Genomic DNA, 14,710 nt, shown 5'->3' on the forward strand with positions numbered 1-14,710 from the left:
GCAAACTTGATTTCAGGAGTTCCTGACAAAATACACTGATTTGATGAATCAATTAGAAAATCACCTTCTTGAACTACAAATTAAAAGAAAGTGTTGCTTACCATGGAAAATTCAGAATCAAGACTTCAAGAACCCTACATGAGTTCATTTGAAGAATGATTCACTGCTGATAAAGCTGGAGTTGTTAGCACATATATGTTTAAATCATCAAAATTGCAGTCTAACCAGAAATGCTTAGAACTTTGAAATTTTGTCTGGATAATGAAAAAGAAGTAATCAACTTAGTGTCCCTTATATGACCTTACCAAACCAGAGTGTTATGATGCTATAGAGGCTTGAGAGTACTCAGCTGGAAAGAGTCACTAATCTGAGGGAGCTACTAAGGATATTGCTTGTTTTCTTTTTTTTGCTAGCTATTGCTGTTGGCTGGTTTTGATATTAACTGCAGTAGCAGCAGCACTTAGGTTTGTGCAAGTTATTGGTGTCCTTTGCACCACCTTTTGCACCATAAGTATTACGAAGTGATACAGTGCTCGGAGCCCTTTCCTAAAGTGTAGGTATATTAAAAGAAATACTTGAAATCCAAGCTTCTTATACTGAAATTGTAAAGAACTACAAATCTTTTGGTAAATATTCATGTTTAGGATAAGCACATCCTTTCCGCTGCAAATATACTTCGTAATATGCTTAGGCCATTGTCAGTGCAGAATTCCCTCAGGAAGCTTTTGAGGAGACTCAGAAGGATCACAGCATGGATTTTGCTGTATCTTTCATTGTTTGTGTAATTCCACTATTGGACCATACAGAGATCTTTAAAATACCAGTCCTCCTTATTCTGCACACCAAAATCCCTCACTGAAATTAGAATTGGGAGACTAGCAGCAGGGTTCCAAAGCTGCTTCTTTAAATAAGAAATATAATGCTAATTAAGTTGTTGTTTTTTATAAAATACTTTATTAAGAATAATAAGAGTAAACAAGGCTACAAAAATACCAACTTTATTAACTAATGAAGAATTGAAGTTAATTACAGAAGATTTGTAATACAAGTTATAACCACAGTGTTCCCTTTTCATTAGGCATTCAGTTAGTTTTATTTAATGGGAGCATTATTTTTCCCACTTAAATATGAAAAAATACTCTTATCATACACTGAATTCCACAGGCAGCTCCCTGAAGTTAGATCACATGCAGCAAGGAAACACCATACATAAATGCCCAAGAGTATGTTTAAAAAGGAACACTGCAAAATTCTAGGGTGAAAAGCCATGTTAGTTCCTGCCAGCAGCCCCAACATTCATAAAACAGTAATATGCCAGTGCACGTGAGGAAGGAAGAAAAAAACTGATGAGGAAACAAGGCTAAACAACCTATCCAATAAGTTTCATCCAGGTTCCATGTGGGTCAACTAGTTTATAACCAGCCTTCCAGAAGGATGGCGATAAAGCCTCACCTCCTGTTGAAGCTGCCGTGGAGTTGAGAATCTGTGTGCTTTTCATCTGTACAAGGATGCATGTAGTTCAGTGCATGGCCATAAGGAAATGCACTGAGCAACTTTCAGCCCATGATCTTTTGACAATCACATTCACTGATTTCAAGGGACATTTTGCCTGAGTAGATTTTGACCCTCAGAGATGTATTTGGACCCTCATCTGAAAAGCTCTAACTCAAGTGAGTAGCTCTGTCAAGTACATTGGCATTACCTGCAGCAAGGGTTTGCAAAATGCCTCAGAGAATTTTATTCTTTAAACTAGAGAAGAAGATTTCAGCAGTAGCAGCAAAAATCTAGACCAGTACATTCCCAATGAGAGCTACAGGTTCTCTGAGGGTCATGAGGTTTATGAGAAAAAAAGAGATAGGGAAAAAAGCTTTTTCAAGGGAAAAATATTTTCATGAATGGAAGGAATAAGCATCAGTCAGTTCCAGTGCCCGAAGAAATTCAGTAATTAAGTCAAACTAACTTCAGTAGCACAAAATCAGCTCTCAGGTTTTAATTCCAAAATTTTATATCCAGTTATTACACTTTTCAGACAACAAAGATCAGTTACAGCAAGGAGATGAAGATGCAATTCAACTAAGCTTAAGAATGTCCACAGGCAAGAATTTTTCTGTACCATTTAATTCTAGTACAAATAAAATTGCATCTACCAAGTAAAGTCCAGATCCCACTGAAGTTAGTAAAAGACTTTCCAGCAATCTAAATGGGCACTAGATCAGGTTCTCTTGTTATTACGAAGATAAAAATATTAGAACAGTGAAAAAATACCTATAGAGTGTCCTTTCTTAAGAGAATCCTGTAGTTATAACAGTTGCCTGGTACGGTACCATTGGTACCAACAAGAAATATTCACAGGAATAAATGAAGTACAAATTCATTACCACATATCATTATTCTTCTCTTCCCTTGCTCTTCAGAGTCTCACATGCCCTCCGTACTGAATAGGGAGAGCAAGAGCACCTGAGAAACAAGTGCATACAAACATGTTAAGTTCTGGAGCATCAACTCTGCGCAATTTGTCTGACTGAGGCGCTGCCCAGAACAAACAGGTAAAAATCCTTACACGTTGTCTAACAAAAAACAGTATTTTTATCATATATATATATATATGTGTATATATATATATAAAAATCACAGTCTTCTGCACAGCAGAAGCTTATAACTAAAATATTTTAGGATTTAATTTTTTTAGATAGACATAACAAAATGCCTGCAAATATAATACAGTGAGCACATAACAGTTCTTAGAATACAAAGAGTGAACATGGAATTATATATTTTATCCACATTCTACTTGTGACTGAAAACAAAACTCACTTGGAGTTTTATAAGAGTCTCTCTTAAAAAGTTAATCCTTCCAATAAGATATGGTCAGTATATACTTCGTAAGAATACATTCTTCACATACATGGCAATAATTAACTGTAAATACCACAGGCTAAATCCTGCTGTCTTTAGGCCTGGTAAGCAAGAGAGCTCAAACAGAGTATAAAGCCTTCAGAGGCAGCCAGAATAGACCAAGACAGACTATCTGCATAGCATTCACAACCTCAGGTCCGCTGTACAAAGGAGTCGTATCTTGTCCAAAGAGACTATTTACATCAGGAGGAATTTCAGAAGCTCTGCTTGCTGAAAGACTTCTTCCTATGTGCCAGTAGAATCTGCTGGATGCTCAACACAAATCTCAGCAAGCCAAGCCACTTAAGCATGGGCTGAAATTCATCTCAGTTCACCAGGAGATGTAAGCATATTTGAGTCCCACTGAAGTCAAAGTGCACTGCTGAAGAAAATAATTTGGTGAGTCAACATGAGGGCTGCCTCCCAGGACAGCTCCCCTGAAGGGGTTACTTTCTGCCAGGGCAGGATTCAACCCTGCATCTTCTGAACCTACACCATGATGTCAGCTTAGAGGCTATGTAGTTAGATGTGAAACACATACCGTACAATCTGGAAACATTTACAATTACATAATCACAGGTGAAGTAACAGTGCAGTTACTTACGCAGTTATATGTACAGTAAAAAAACTAACAATTGGATATATATAATTTTCCAGAAATTACAGGGCAATTGGTGCCACCTATAATGACATATTTGTGTAATACTTCCAGCCATAGAACTAAATGCCTAAAAGAGAACAAGCACTTTTCATAGATGCTAATTATTTGTTCCCTTTCCCTGTCAACATAAAGGAAAATGATAGTCCTACATACAGGCAGGAAACCCAAACTACCAAACCATTGGTGATATTTTCCATACTACATACAAGATCATATCAATCTCTGCAATAATTTTATTACCCTGGAAGGAATTATACAAAGGATATAATTTTGTCCGAATCTAGGTAAGGTTTTATTAAAGATCTTAAGTCTCTGAAAGACTATTAATGTATAACTTACTTTTCCCAAAAACTAAGTCTCTCAGCCAGGTGCCCGATTCAACTATTCTTTTCCCTGCTGTAAATACAGAGTTACTTTCATGAATTAACCAGAATCACCTAAATTTTGAACATTTGTCTGTTGAGAAACATTTGGGCATACTTGATTGAAATTTCTTTTAATGGCCAAAGTCTTCCAGTAGCTAGTCAGGATTAATTTTAAGAACTGTATAATAATGCTCATTGGCACTATTATTTCTGGGACTAACTTTAAACAGTTTAGTAATCAATTCACAATCCATGTGTCTTCCCTCATCCAAAAAGGTTTTTGAGATATCTGTTTGGGGACCACATACACACTGAAGGAACCGAGTGCAGAACTAGAACCTATAAGCATTCTGTAAAAGGAAGTGATACTAATTTCTATGAAAACTCTGATTATGTCAGACTTGTCAAAATCCATCAATAATAATAAAAAGATTAATTTCTAAAGAGATTTTTTAGTGAAGTATTAAAATCTTTGACCTCTCATAAGGGGAGAAGAAATATGCGATCACATATGCTGTCCTTGACAGATGCATATATTTCTCCATAGGTCTTTTGTTGTATATGAAAAGAAATATCTGCCTCATAGAAAGAGTAAGACATTAAATAAAACTATATTTTTTTCTCCTTCTAAGATAATCTGAAAAGCAGCAGAAAAGATGTCATATGACCTATTTCTACAAAACCGTTTATCATCCAGCAATAATACCTTTGCAAAATTGTTCACCCATTCAAGTATCTTCAGGAGATATGTCACCATACTTGCATATGCTGTAAGTCACTCCAACATTTATAAAACAACATTGAGAGACGAAAATACCAAAAACACCCATAAATATTAAAAGAAGCTAAACAAACTTGACTATCAAGTAGTTAAAAAACTGTTTATCTTTACATTACACATTAATTCCATGATGTCCAAAAATCTTTCTTTGAATGTAAGTTGTTGAGGTTTTCAGGATTTTCTATAGGTCATCATAATCTTGTGTATCCACCGGGAATAATATGAGACCCGAACAAATATCCCAGGACGATTCCGAATGGCACATCCACGGCCAGGAACAATGACACCAGCTACAATCTTCAGCCTGTTTTGTTCACAAACCAAGGGACCACCATAATCTCGCTAGGAAAAACATGAACATAAAGAACGTTACTTCTCAAAACACTTCAAGACACAGCTCCTGCCTGACTCCTACTGACTGGTTTCTTTTCAGGTTGAGCTAGCTCAATGAACAGGCAACAGAGTAATTCTTGCCACAGGGCAAAAACCAACTTCCAATATCTTTTTCCAACCAGAACTTAAGGCAGCCAATGCTAAGTTTGGCCTTTGACCTTGGTTGTTTCCCATGCAAATTAAGCCCTGTGATCTGTCTTTACGTGTGAGTCTAGTGACTTCAGACTACCAGATCTTACTCTCCTTTTTCAGCCACTTGTCATCATAGTATTTGTTTATGTGCACATAAACCAGATGAGTAGAAAGTGAGTTCCCTTGTTATTATAACAGGCTTTGCATCAAAGACTACTGACAGAGTCAGGTTAATACGCTTCTTCCAATCATCTTGCAAACCCCTAGGATGAGAATCTATGTGCATTAATTGGCAGGAAGAGGGATCCCAAACAAAATAAAAAGTAATATTTTGTAGACATAAATTTGAGGCATAACTTGTTAAAATGCTCTTTTTCATTACTCTGAGTGAATGAGACATCTATGCACCAGTACCTACATTCAGTGAAGAATTGGAGTATGACCAACTCATTTAACATTAAAATACATCCAGTTTAAATTAGATTGAAACACTCGTTTTGATATATTTACATAGACTGGGGACTTGAACACAGATACTGCATCTTTTACCCAGGCAAAATGTATACTGAACTTAGCAAACTAGTTGCAAAACTAGTCATTAAATGTTCATATCAGATAGCGAGACGGGGTTTCAAAAAATAAAAGTTGACAGTTAGCATTGTGTTCTCTCTGGATCACCAGAGAAACAACAATGCTTGACCTTTATTTTGTTTGGCTTTTTTTTTTTTTAAGTGACTGCAGATTATTTCCCACATGAACAATGAACTGTGTCAGTACCATCAGAGTGGCTCATAAAACACTTTGAGGAGTGGAGTTTCACCTGCCAATCCAATTTTGTTTCTCTGCCTGTTCTCTGCTGAGGAAAACAGCTTCAAAGGGGAACTCAGGGACCAGGAAAACATGCAGTGATTAAGACTGATTGCTAATATTAATTCAGTCCATTTCTTCTTGCAAGGGAAACAAAGTACAGGATCCCCAAAAGACTTCCATGAAGATGTTTCACTTTTACGCCTTGACACGTCTAAGAGCTCATTTATGATTAAATATTTGATTTTGAAGAAAATAATTTGCAATAGCAAAATGATCCTGTGGAATATTAATAATAAATGGAAGAGGCCCCAGCCTGATGAAGATCTTATTTCCCCATGGTTTGGTGGTACCCTTGGGTAGGAAAACTTTCTCTGCTTGGTTAACATCACTATTAGGGAAGCGTCTATTCTACTCCAGACATTAAATGCATAATAATATTCATGACTGCCCTCCTTCCAGACATCATCATATAAGGCAAATTTTCCACACACACAAAAAAAAATGGCATCTTCCCATAATAAATTATTTACAGCATTTCTCCTCAGATGTCTTTTCTCCATCATCAAAATTAGTCCCAAGCAAAATAACTGTATCAAATTGAACTTCCACTGAAGTAGTTCTCCTGTTCTCATTGACACATTGCTCAGGCTTGATTAGGAAGACCAAATGCTCCAACTTTCTGACTAATACAGAACCACAGTACATGGATGGATCTTTTTCCTTCCTTCATAAGTTTATCAACTCTTTTGGGAAGTAACTTGGTTTTTTTATTTATTTTGCATGCAAATCCTCATCTAACTAAGTAGTTAAATTTGCTCCAGCTTTTGCTTTCTAGTCAACTAAAACACACTGCTGTCACTAGCACACAGCCCACATTAGCCCTTATACAGAACGCAAATTTGTCTCAGTCTAGCAGTGTTTAGTCATGTAGGTATATTTAACATTCATGTAAATCTTTTACTGGTGTGGTGGTACAGTGAAACTGAAGCAAAGGAATTCTTCCTGAACTCTGGCAGAAAATAGATCACTAGAAACACTAGAAATTATTTCTGAGAAAGAAATAGCCAGACTGATGAGTCCTAAGAACGTATTAGTAAATGTGATATTTACCTCACAAGGCCCAGCACCAATGGTTTCAGCCACAGCACAGATTTCTGACTCATTCACAGTGATCTTCCCTTTGAGATTCTGGTTGCATTTCTCATTTCCCAAAATAAACAACTTTGCTACCCGGAGAAGGCCATCATAGTTAATTACTAGGATTGAAAAGAGAATAAAAACTTTATTCTATTTTAGGGGGAAAAAAAATAATTGAAGATGCAGTCTAAATAAATTTACTCGTGTCATTTCAGTTATTTGACTTTCTCTCCAGTACTCACATTTCTGTCCATCCTCACTGCTACTATGCATTTGTCTTTTGGATTTCTTATATTTGCTACAAGTGAGCTTTCCAAGAAATTTATTTGGCGCTCATGTCTGTTCAGTTCTCTGAGAATATCTGGAGGTTTTTGTCTTAGAAGAAAGGGTTAGGTAACTGGGTTTACTCTAGAGGTCATCACAAGCTTGCTCTATCACATCACAGAAATCAGAAAAAGCGAGCCTGAAAGCGTTGTCATTCCCATCAATGGAGCAAGGATCTTGCTCCCTGCCGTAAATACAAGTTAATGTGTAAAAGTGCCTGCCATGGTCTAGGGAAGGATGTGTGACTTGAAAAATACTGTAGCAGAGAAGAGTTTTTCTCATTCTGTGCTGGCTCAGCTACACTGAATGACTTTGTGCCTGCAAGGGCAGAGCCACAGCCTTGTGCAATCTCCATTCATCAGTGTGAAGGTCAGGAAGCAGGAGCCCTGTGGAGTTTACTCTTGTTTTACATGTTGAAAGACAAGTTTGTACAAGCTGCAAAGTTAAATAAAGGGCCTGGACCTACCCGTTCTGTGCACAGCCACCAAAAGAAAATGTCAAGCTTGCCCTTCACTGTCTTATTATCCTGTTTTCTTGAAAAAATGGATGTAACACTTCTTCCTTCCCTGACCGGGATGCTGTGAGGATTATTATAAGTAGAGTATAAAATATAGCACAAAGTCCCTGGATGACAGATGTTGTGTATTTACTGTATTACATAACTCCACAACATTGCAAATTCCTTATCAGTTCTCTTAAGCTAAGCTTTCCTGTGATGCTGCACCATGCTGCAACCTGACTTCCCTGTCCCTCAGACAGCCCTTCTCCGCAAAGGGTGGCTGACATGGCCACATGGGAACATCAAAGCCAGTCGTCTGGGAGAGGGCTGCTACAGGCTGCTTGCCACCCACAAAGAAATGCAGAGTAATGGGTACAAGAAAGACAGCCTCAGAATTACAGCCTAGTTTCTGCTCTGCTTCCAGGACAGCATGAGTATATTGTTGCTGTTTACTCAGGGTCTGTGGCAAAACGACATTTGAGCACAGTAATTATTGGAGTAATTATTGTCAACTGGCAGCTATTAACTTTATCATCAACACATAATTAGCCTGATATAATATTTACCAGACTAAATAAATGTCTGTTCTCCCACATATTTGTATTTACTTCACACAAAACCTGTATTTAATAAACATTAGTAAGGTTGCAAAGTCAAGTACTCAAAAGTTAGGAAATACCAGACTTAAGGCTGCCTGTGCATCCTTAGATCACTGTCTTTGTCTATGTTAATTATGTCTTTGATTACGTGATTCTGTATTAGTTTTTCCACAGGGCAGCCTGCTTTGGGATACTGGGAAGGAGGCTAGTCAAATAGATGCAATGGAATTTTTCAAAAATGAGTTAGAACTCTGTAAAGCAATTCTGCTAGATTTTTTAAACATGTAGAACAATATTTTTTTCTAATTCTTTCTTTGAAATATTTGGATCATTTTGCCTGTCACTGAAACAACAGCAAAAACTGGAGAGCTGGAGAAACTGTATTTTATAACAAAAAGTGTTGGACAACTTTGCCATCAGGCAATACCAGCAGCCTCACCTATAGTGACAAGAGGAAGTAAGCTGTCAACGTATTCATTTAGTTTTTAAAAATAGTTTCTTACATCCAGTGTATCCCCATCCATAAACACTGCAACTGGTCTTCTCTGGAATGGTACATCCAGAAATGGGCAATCGGATTATTTCTACAAAATTTGTCAATATGGCAGGTCTGAAAAGAGAAAACAAATAATAGGTATAATGGATTTTACTTAATCTTCTAAAATGTATCTTCAAAATTATGTTAAATCTATTATAGATTACAGCAATTAAAACCTGCCAATTCTTTTCCATCTTTGAAGAATATGATGGATACTTCTACCTATTTTTTGTCCTACAGCTGTCAACTGTCAAAAGATTTTTTGAAATGCTGTCACTACTTACACGCTATTTAACTCGGGGGTTCATCTTAAAAGTAAGTAATGAATACAATTCATTTGAATATATAGTTTTGCTAATATGGAGAAAATTTGAAAGCTCATATATACACAAGGCTGTAAGTTACAATCCGATGCTTATTCTATAAATCAAGACTATATACTGGTCAATGTTGAACAACACCAAACCAAACACAAAACCTCTCAACAAACTAAAACTTGGTTATCAGTGGAAAAAAAAAAAAAAAAAAAACAAAACAAAAAACCAACCAACCAACCAAACAACAAACCTACAGGCACAATTTTTCAGAAGTAACATCTATTTTCTGCATATAGAAAGTAAAGTTTCTTACAATTGGAAGTCTACTCCATGGAGACATCATCTGCAGTATCAGAGACAGTAAAGAACTAAATTTGAAAATCTTACTTAGGAAGAATCTCATTCATCAGTTGAAAATCCTGGAATTCATAAAAATAGCTACTGACCTGCTAAGCTTCAGTAAGACCAAATCTGATCCTGCAGGTCCATATACCAACTGGGAGATATTCAGGACTTGTTTATGTTTCTCCTCTCCCTTTCCTTTGATATTATGGACTCCAAGCCAGGCTTTGTAGTCTTTCAAATCTTTGTACCTAAATGAGGCAAAGTTGGTTAGAATTTTGCTGAGTGTATAATAAAATAACTCAAAAATCTGTGCTTAATATGATTATGCTAGTAGATGTTAACTAATACTCTTCACCAGAAGTGCTGCCAACTGCTATTCCAAAATCAACATGCTCAGATGTAAGCTTTTGGTCTGAAGCCACTGCATAATTTTATCTTTAACTGTTACTAAAATCTAATTTTTGTTTCCTAATAGCTTCCAAACATTTAGATCCTTGGACAGTATGAACCTTTGAACTTTTTGAGATCTGCCCAAGTTTTCTATTTTATTCTGTCCAGCTAAGCAGAAGCATGAGACTATTTTCATAAAAAAGCAATTGTCTAACCATTACACTTGGAAAAAATATTTATAGTTCTATGTGAAATAACCAGAGCTCTTTTAGATTAATAACAATAATAACAGAAAATGCCAAGGTCCCCCAGGACCTTTATATCAGAAAAATAGTGTTAAAGCCAAACAGGAGGGAAAATTGTTGCATTTAAGTAGAAGTGTTGTGCTAATAATTTCTCAAAGAAAGATGGATTTGAACATTGCAAAGCTACAGACTACCGTACCGAGAAGGGAAACACTGCCTTGCTGTTAGAACCCATTCTTCCTTTATCAGAGTACCTCCACATATATGCTTATTCCTAGAGGGGAAAAAAAAAAGGTATTATTTTCCACATAGTCAAAAAGTTTGAAGAGTTCTTTTGCTCTGCGCATATTTTTGATGGTGAAAGGTGGCTGAATGACAGCCTGCGAAAACGTGTCTCAGTCCTTTTCCTCCAGTTTCAACACTCACACTAACATGACTGCAGAGAATTATTCCAATGTGCAAAAACCATGAGGAAAGATAAATTCAGTTACTCTGCTCATTTAGTGGTTTCAAAGCTGAATTAGCTGAATTTATAATAAGAGACCTTTTTCTTTTTTATTTTTTTTCCTAAAAATGCAAGCTAATTCTTTGTAACAGGAACTGCACTGAAATGTTCAAGCAAGTCCCCAAACTACCACTGGATGTAAACAACATTTGGTCATTATTCATGTAGGTATTATTCAAAGCATTGACCTCAAGGTGGAGAGTTCCTATTCGATTACAAGCCCTGTGAGATTTCTGTCCCCACATACTTCAGTTGGAAACACTCTGCAATGTATGACATCCTATATGTGATTATAGAAAACCTGCAGCATAATATATCACGTAAAATTAAAGCAATTAAGCATGACAGTTCTTTCAAATACAAAGATGACTGTGGAATGTAGATTAATTAGTTTCCTTCTTTGTGCCTCCAAAATCACATTTTCTGCAGCTCTTTGGAAAGTGATTCAGAATTGTCAGTAATTTGGGAAAAGCTTGAAATCTCACAATTTATAAATTCAAATCACACAAATGTTCAAAGCTTTGCAAAGAACTGCTGAAAGGAACCCAGACTCTATATGGAGTTCAAACACAGCTGAATAACACAGATGCTTGCCTCCTTTTCTTTTTTTTTCTAATTGTATTTTGATTGAGGAACAAAATATCTGGTCCAAAAGGCTGGATTCTTTTTTAAATATAGATTCTGCCCAGTTTTATTATAAAAATGTCACAATCAGGGAGTTTAATGTGTTCTTCCATGTTATGTTTACATCAGTGATTATCAAAGGAATTTACAAGATCGCATTGTCTGCTTTAGAAGATGGATCAGTACACATGGCAAAGTTAAACTTCTTATTTAAATGCGGGACAAATCCACAGCTGATTCCATGAAATAGATTAAATTCATCAAAATATAGTTAAATATACCTGACAACCATATCTGGATTTGATTTATAAGAAGACATGGCATTGATTAATTTAACATTCAGAGACTGGACTTTGTTGCCAAATATGAATGCAAGTTTGTAAGTGCCACCAAGCTTTTACCATTCATACATGGCAATTCTGTTTTGAGGTGTACAGTTATGTTTTTGCAGAAAGTCCTGAAAACTTTAAGATTTTGTTTCAGACAACATTCTGTTTGCTTCCTTGGTAACAATACAAAAGAAAACTATATGTTTATGCCTACATGTAATACTTGAAAATATATTTTGCTGCTGGAATATTCCAGGCACCCCTTTTCATAAAAGAACCTGCCATCATTTAAGCACTCCTATACTTAATGGAATTTTGTTGCATAGCAAAAAATCCAGGTTTAGCTACCTTAACATTAGCTATTCAAATTTTAAGAACACAGATGTAATTTAACTTATCTGTCTAAAAGTGCCTGAAACATCAAGGCTGCTTTAAAAACAGTGCAAAGATAAGCTTTTCCAGAGAGTGACTCAGCCCACCTGTCCCATTATTTAGTCTAGGTACAAAGTGATTTTCCTCTAGATATATCTTTGTGAACCATCCACAAGAATTCTGGAAAGGTCTTGTTCTGATTTGATCTCATAAGAAGCAAAGATTACCAAGGATGGGGAGTAACCCTAGAATTTCTCTGTCAATGAAGGAATGTAGAAAATTGGATTTTCCAACTTTTCTGTTACTCCAGTTTTTCATGTAAGGCCTATTTTGTAACATGGTTTTAAAAGAGATGACAAATCATAAGCTAAGAGAACTGAGCTGTACTTTAGTCTATACCAGCAGACAAAAATTACTTTTTGAAAACTTGTTTTTTGATGATAGAAGATACAGGGCTGACGTATGACATATATCTCCTGTTATACATTAATGATTTATGTTTCCAGCTGATGAGCTATGAAACAGAGTAATGAACACAGGAAACAGTAATTCTGTGTTCTGGCTTTTACACAGTAGCAAAGTAAGATCTGCCATAATGTTATACACATTTCCAGGTGTAGATGTTAAGGTCCTGTTTTACCAAATGAAAAGGATTTCTGTATAGCTTTTTTTTCTTTTTTTTTTTTTTTTTTTTTAATGGAGATTAGATTTTATTTTCATGCAATGATATGAGCAGAAAGCTAAATCTGCCATGGGTATAAATCCTGAATCCAACGCTTCACAATTAAATACATTGCTGTTAAAGTATTGATATGAAACTTTTTTTTATAAGTCTCTGAAATAAAGAGTTTAATGCTGGATGCTAAGCCAATGTAATAAAAAGGTTTGCAAAAGCTAACTGAAAGAACAGAAATCATTTCAAGCTCATGTGTCCAAGTTAGTGATAATGAACATATAAGTTTCACTGATGGAGCGAGTACTGTGGAATCACCTGGTATTCCAGGAATGCTGATTCTCTGCTTTTACAGAATTTAACTGCAATCTAGAATTATTCTTATTATGGTCAACAATTTCTAAAGTATCAACGCAAATACCCTAGTAGACGTATTGTCTTTCAAATCAAAGTGATAGTTACCTGTATGTCAAACTAACCACCCATCCTTCGTTAGTTTGTGTTGGGATTCCATTTACAACTCTCAAGTGCTTTGTTGAGGCACAGGGAATGGTAGTATCTGAAAACAGGTCCAGAGATCATATTTTACTAAAAACAGCGGTAGGAAATCTGTACAGTTGCACATAAGGACGACAAGAAGGTCAATATTATGGATTAGCTTTCCTATGCTAATGAAGGGCACTTCTAGAGCATCAAAACTATTTCAGTGAAATTAGGTGAGTCTATATAAATACTCGTAGGGAATATAGAGCACATATTGTTAAATAGGTGTTTCTGAGATTTACATAAAGCAAACATTGAAAATCATTACCATACCTCACCTCTGGTGAGGCAGGACAGTGAGAACAGCTAAAGGAGTAAAATAAAGCTATTCTACAATTTTGTATTTTTAACTGATCTTTCTCTTGTTTTGCAATTGGAAAGAAATGGCTAGTCTTAGAGGATACAGTGCATGCACTGCACAGTGCATCTGCATCTTACTTACCATCCAAGCCAGCTGTAGTAGGAGTTGTATCACCTTCACCTAGACAGACACATCAGATAGCCATAAAGCAAAATTAAAACACATCTAAAAATTAAATAGAGTAAAAACAAACAGCAAATGGCATATTATTAATTTCAATAGCTCATGAAGTTTTAAATGCTAATGATTTCTTTAATACTCTGCAATAAGGATCCACAGGAAGGCAGAATTTCATTCCAACAGAATGAAATAAGAATTCAAGAAGTTTCAAGCATTTTTCTTGGCTGAACCCAAGATATATCAGGCCCTCTGTCATGTCCAATTTACATATTTCACTCCAACAAGCAAACACTGAAGAATAAAGTTGTGACTTTTCTGTAAGCTTTCAGGAACTATAGAAGACATGATTAAATTCAAATCAGATTTAATGAAATTTCAGTTTTCCTTAAAAACCTTTGAAACTTCAGAAGTCTTTGTATGTTGCTATTAACAAAAAACTTACCAAAATGTGTTTCCCAAAATCTGGTTTGGTTCATCTATCTAGTCCAAGTCAAAATATAGTGACAACAATGTTTCTTAAATATTTCTTCAGCTGTTGTTCTTTACCTACATCGACACAAATAACCTTTTGCATAGCTTGTTTACTCTTCACATAGATGCCAAAATATCACCTGAGGCTTCAAATATCGCCTCATAGAGATGCTGCAGTTCAGACTATGAGGAAATGCAGCAGATTGCTGCTAAGAATGGGTGTAACATTATCCTTAACCTCTAGAGATCACCCTTTAAATGTTCTCCCAGGATATTCAGCA

The 14,710-nt window shown here is 35.9% G+C and overlaps 1 protein-coding gene across 1 annotated transcript in view; it reads right to left on the reverse strand.

Moving 5' to 3' along the window:
- Positions 1-3,948: 3,948 nt before the first annotated feature.
- HGF (hepatocyte growth factor (hepapoietin A; scatter factor)) overlaps positions 3,949-14,710 on the reverse strand; it is a 43,557-nt gene continuing 32,795 nt past the window's right edge. Inside the window, exons 11-17 of the mRNA XM_008940983.1 lie at positions 13,920-13,958; positions 13,397-13,493; positions 10,631-10,705; positions 9,898-10,044; positions 9,100-9,206; positions 7,148-7,293; positions 3,949-5,044 (exon numbers count right to left, since the gene is read on the reverse strand). Coding sequence (XP_008939231.1) covers positions 4,874-5,044; positions 7,148-7,293; positions 9,100-9,206; positions 9,898-10,044; positions 10,631-10,705; positions 13,397-13,493; positions 13,920-13,958 — 782 coding nt within the window. The 3' untranslated portion in view covers positions 3,949-4,873. The remainder of the gene's footprint in view (positions 5,045-7,147; positions 7,294-9,099; positions 9,207-9,897; positions 10,045-10,630; positions 10,706-13,396; positions 13,494-13,919; positions 13,959-14,710) is intronic.

The sequence above is a fragment of the Merops nubicus genome, unplaced genomic scaffold (assembly GCF_000691845.1).
Source record: "Merops nubicus isolate BGI_N331 unplaced genomic scaffold, ASM69184v1 scaffold3210, whole genome shotgun sequence".
Classification (NCBI taxonomy): Eukaryota; Metazoa; Chordata; class Aves; order Coraciiformes; family Meropidae; genus Merops; species Merops nubicus.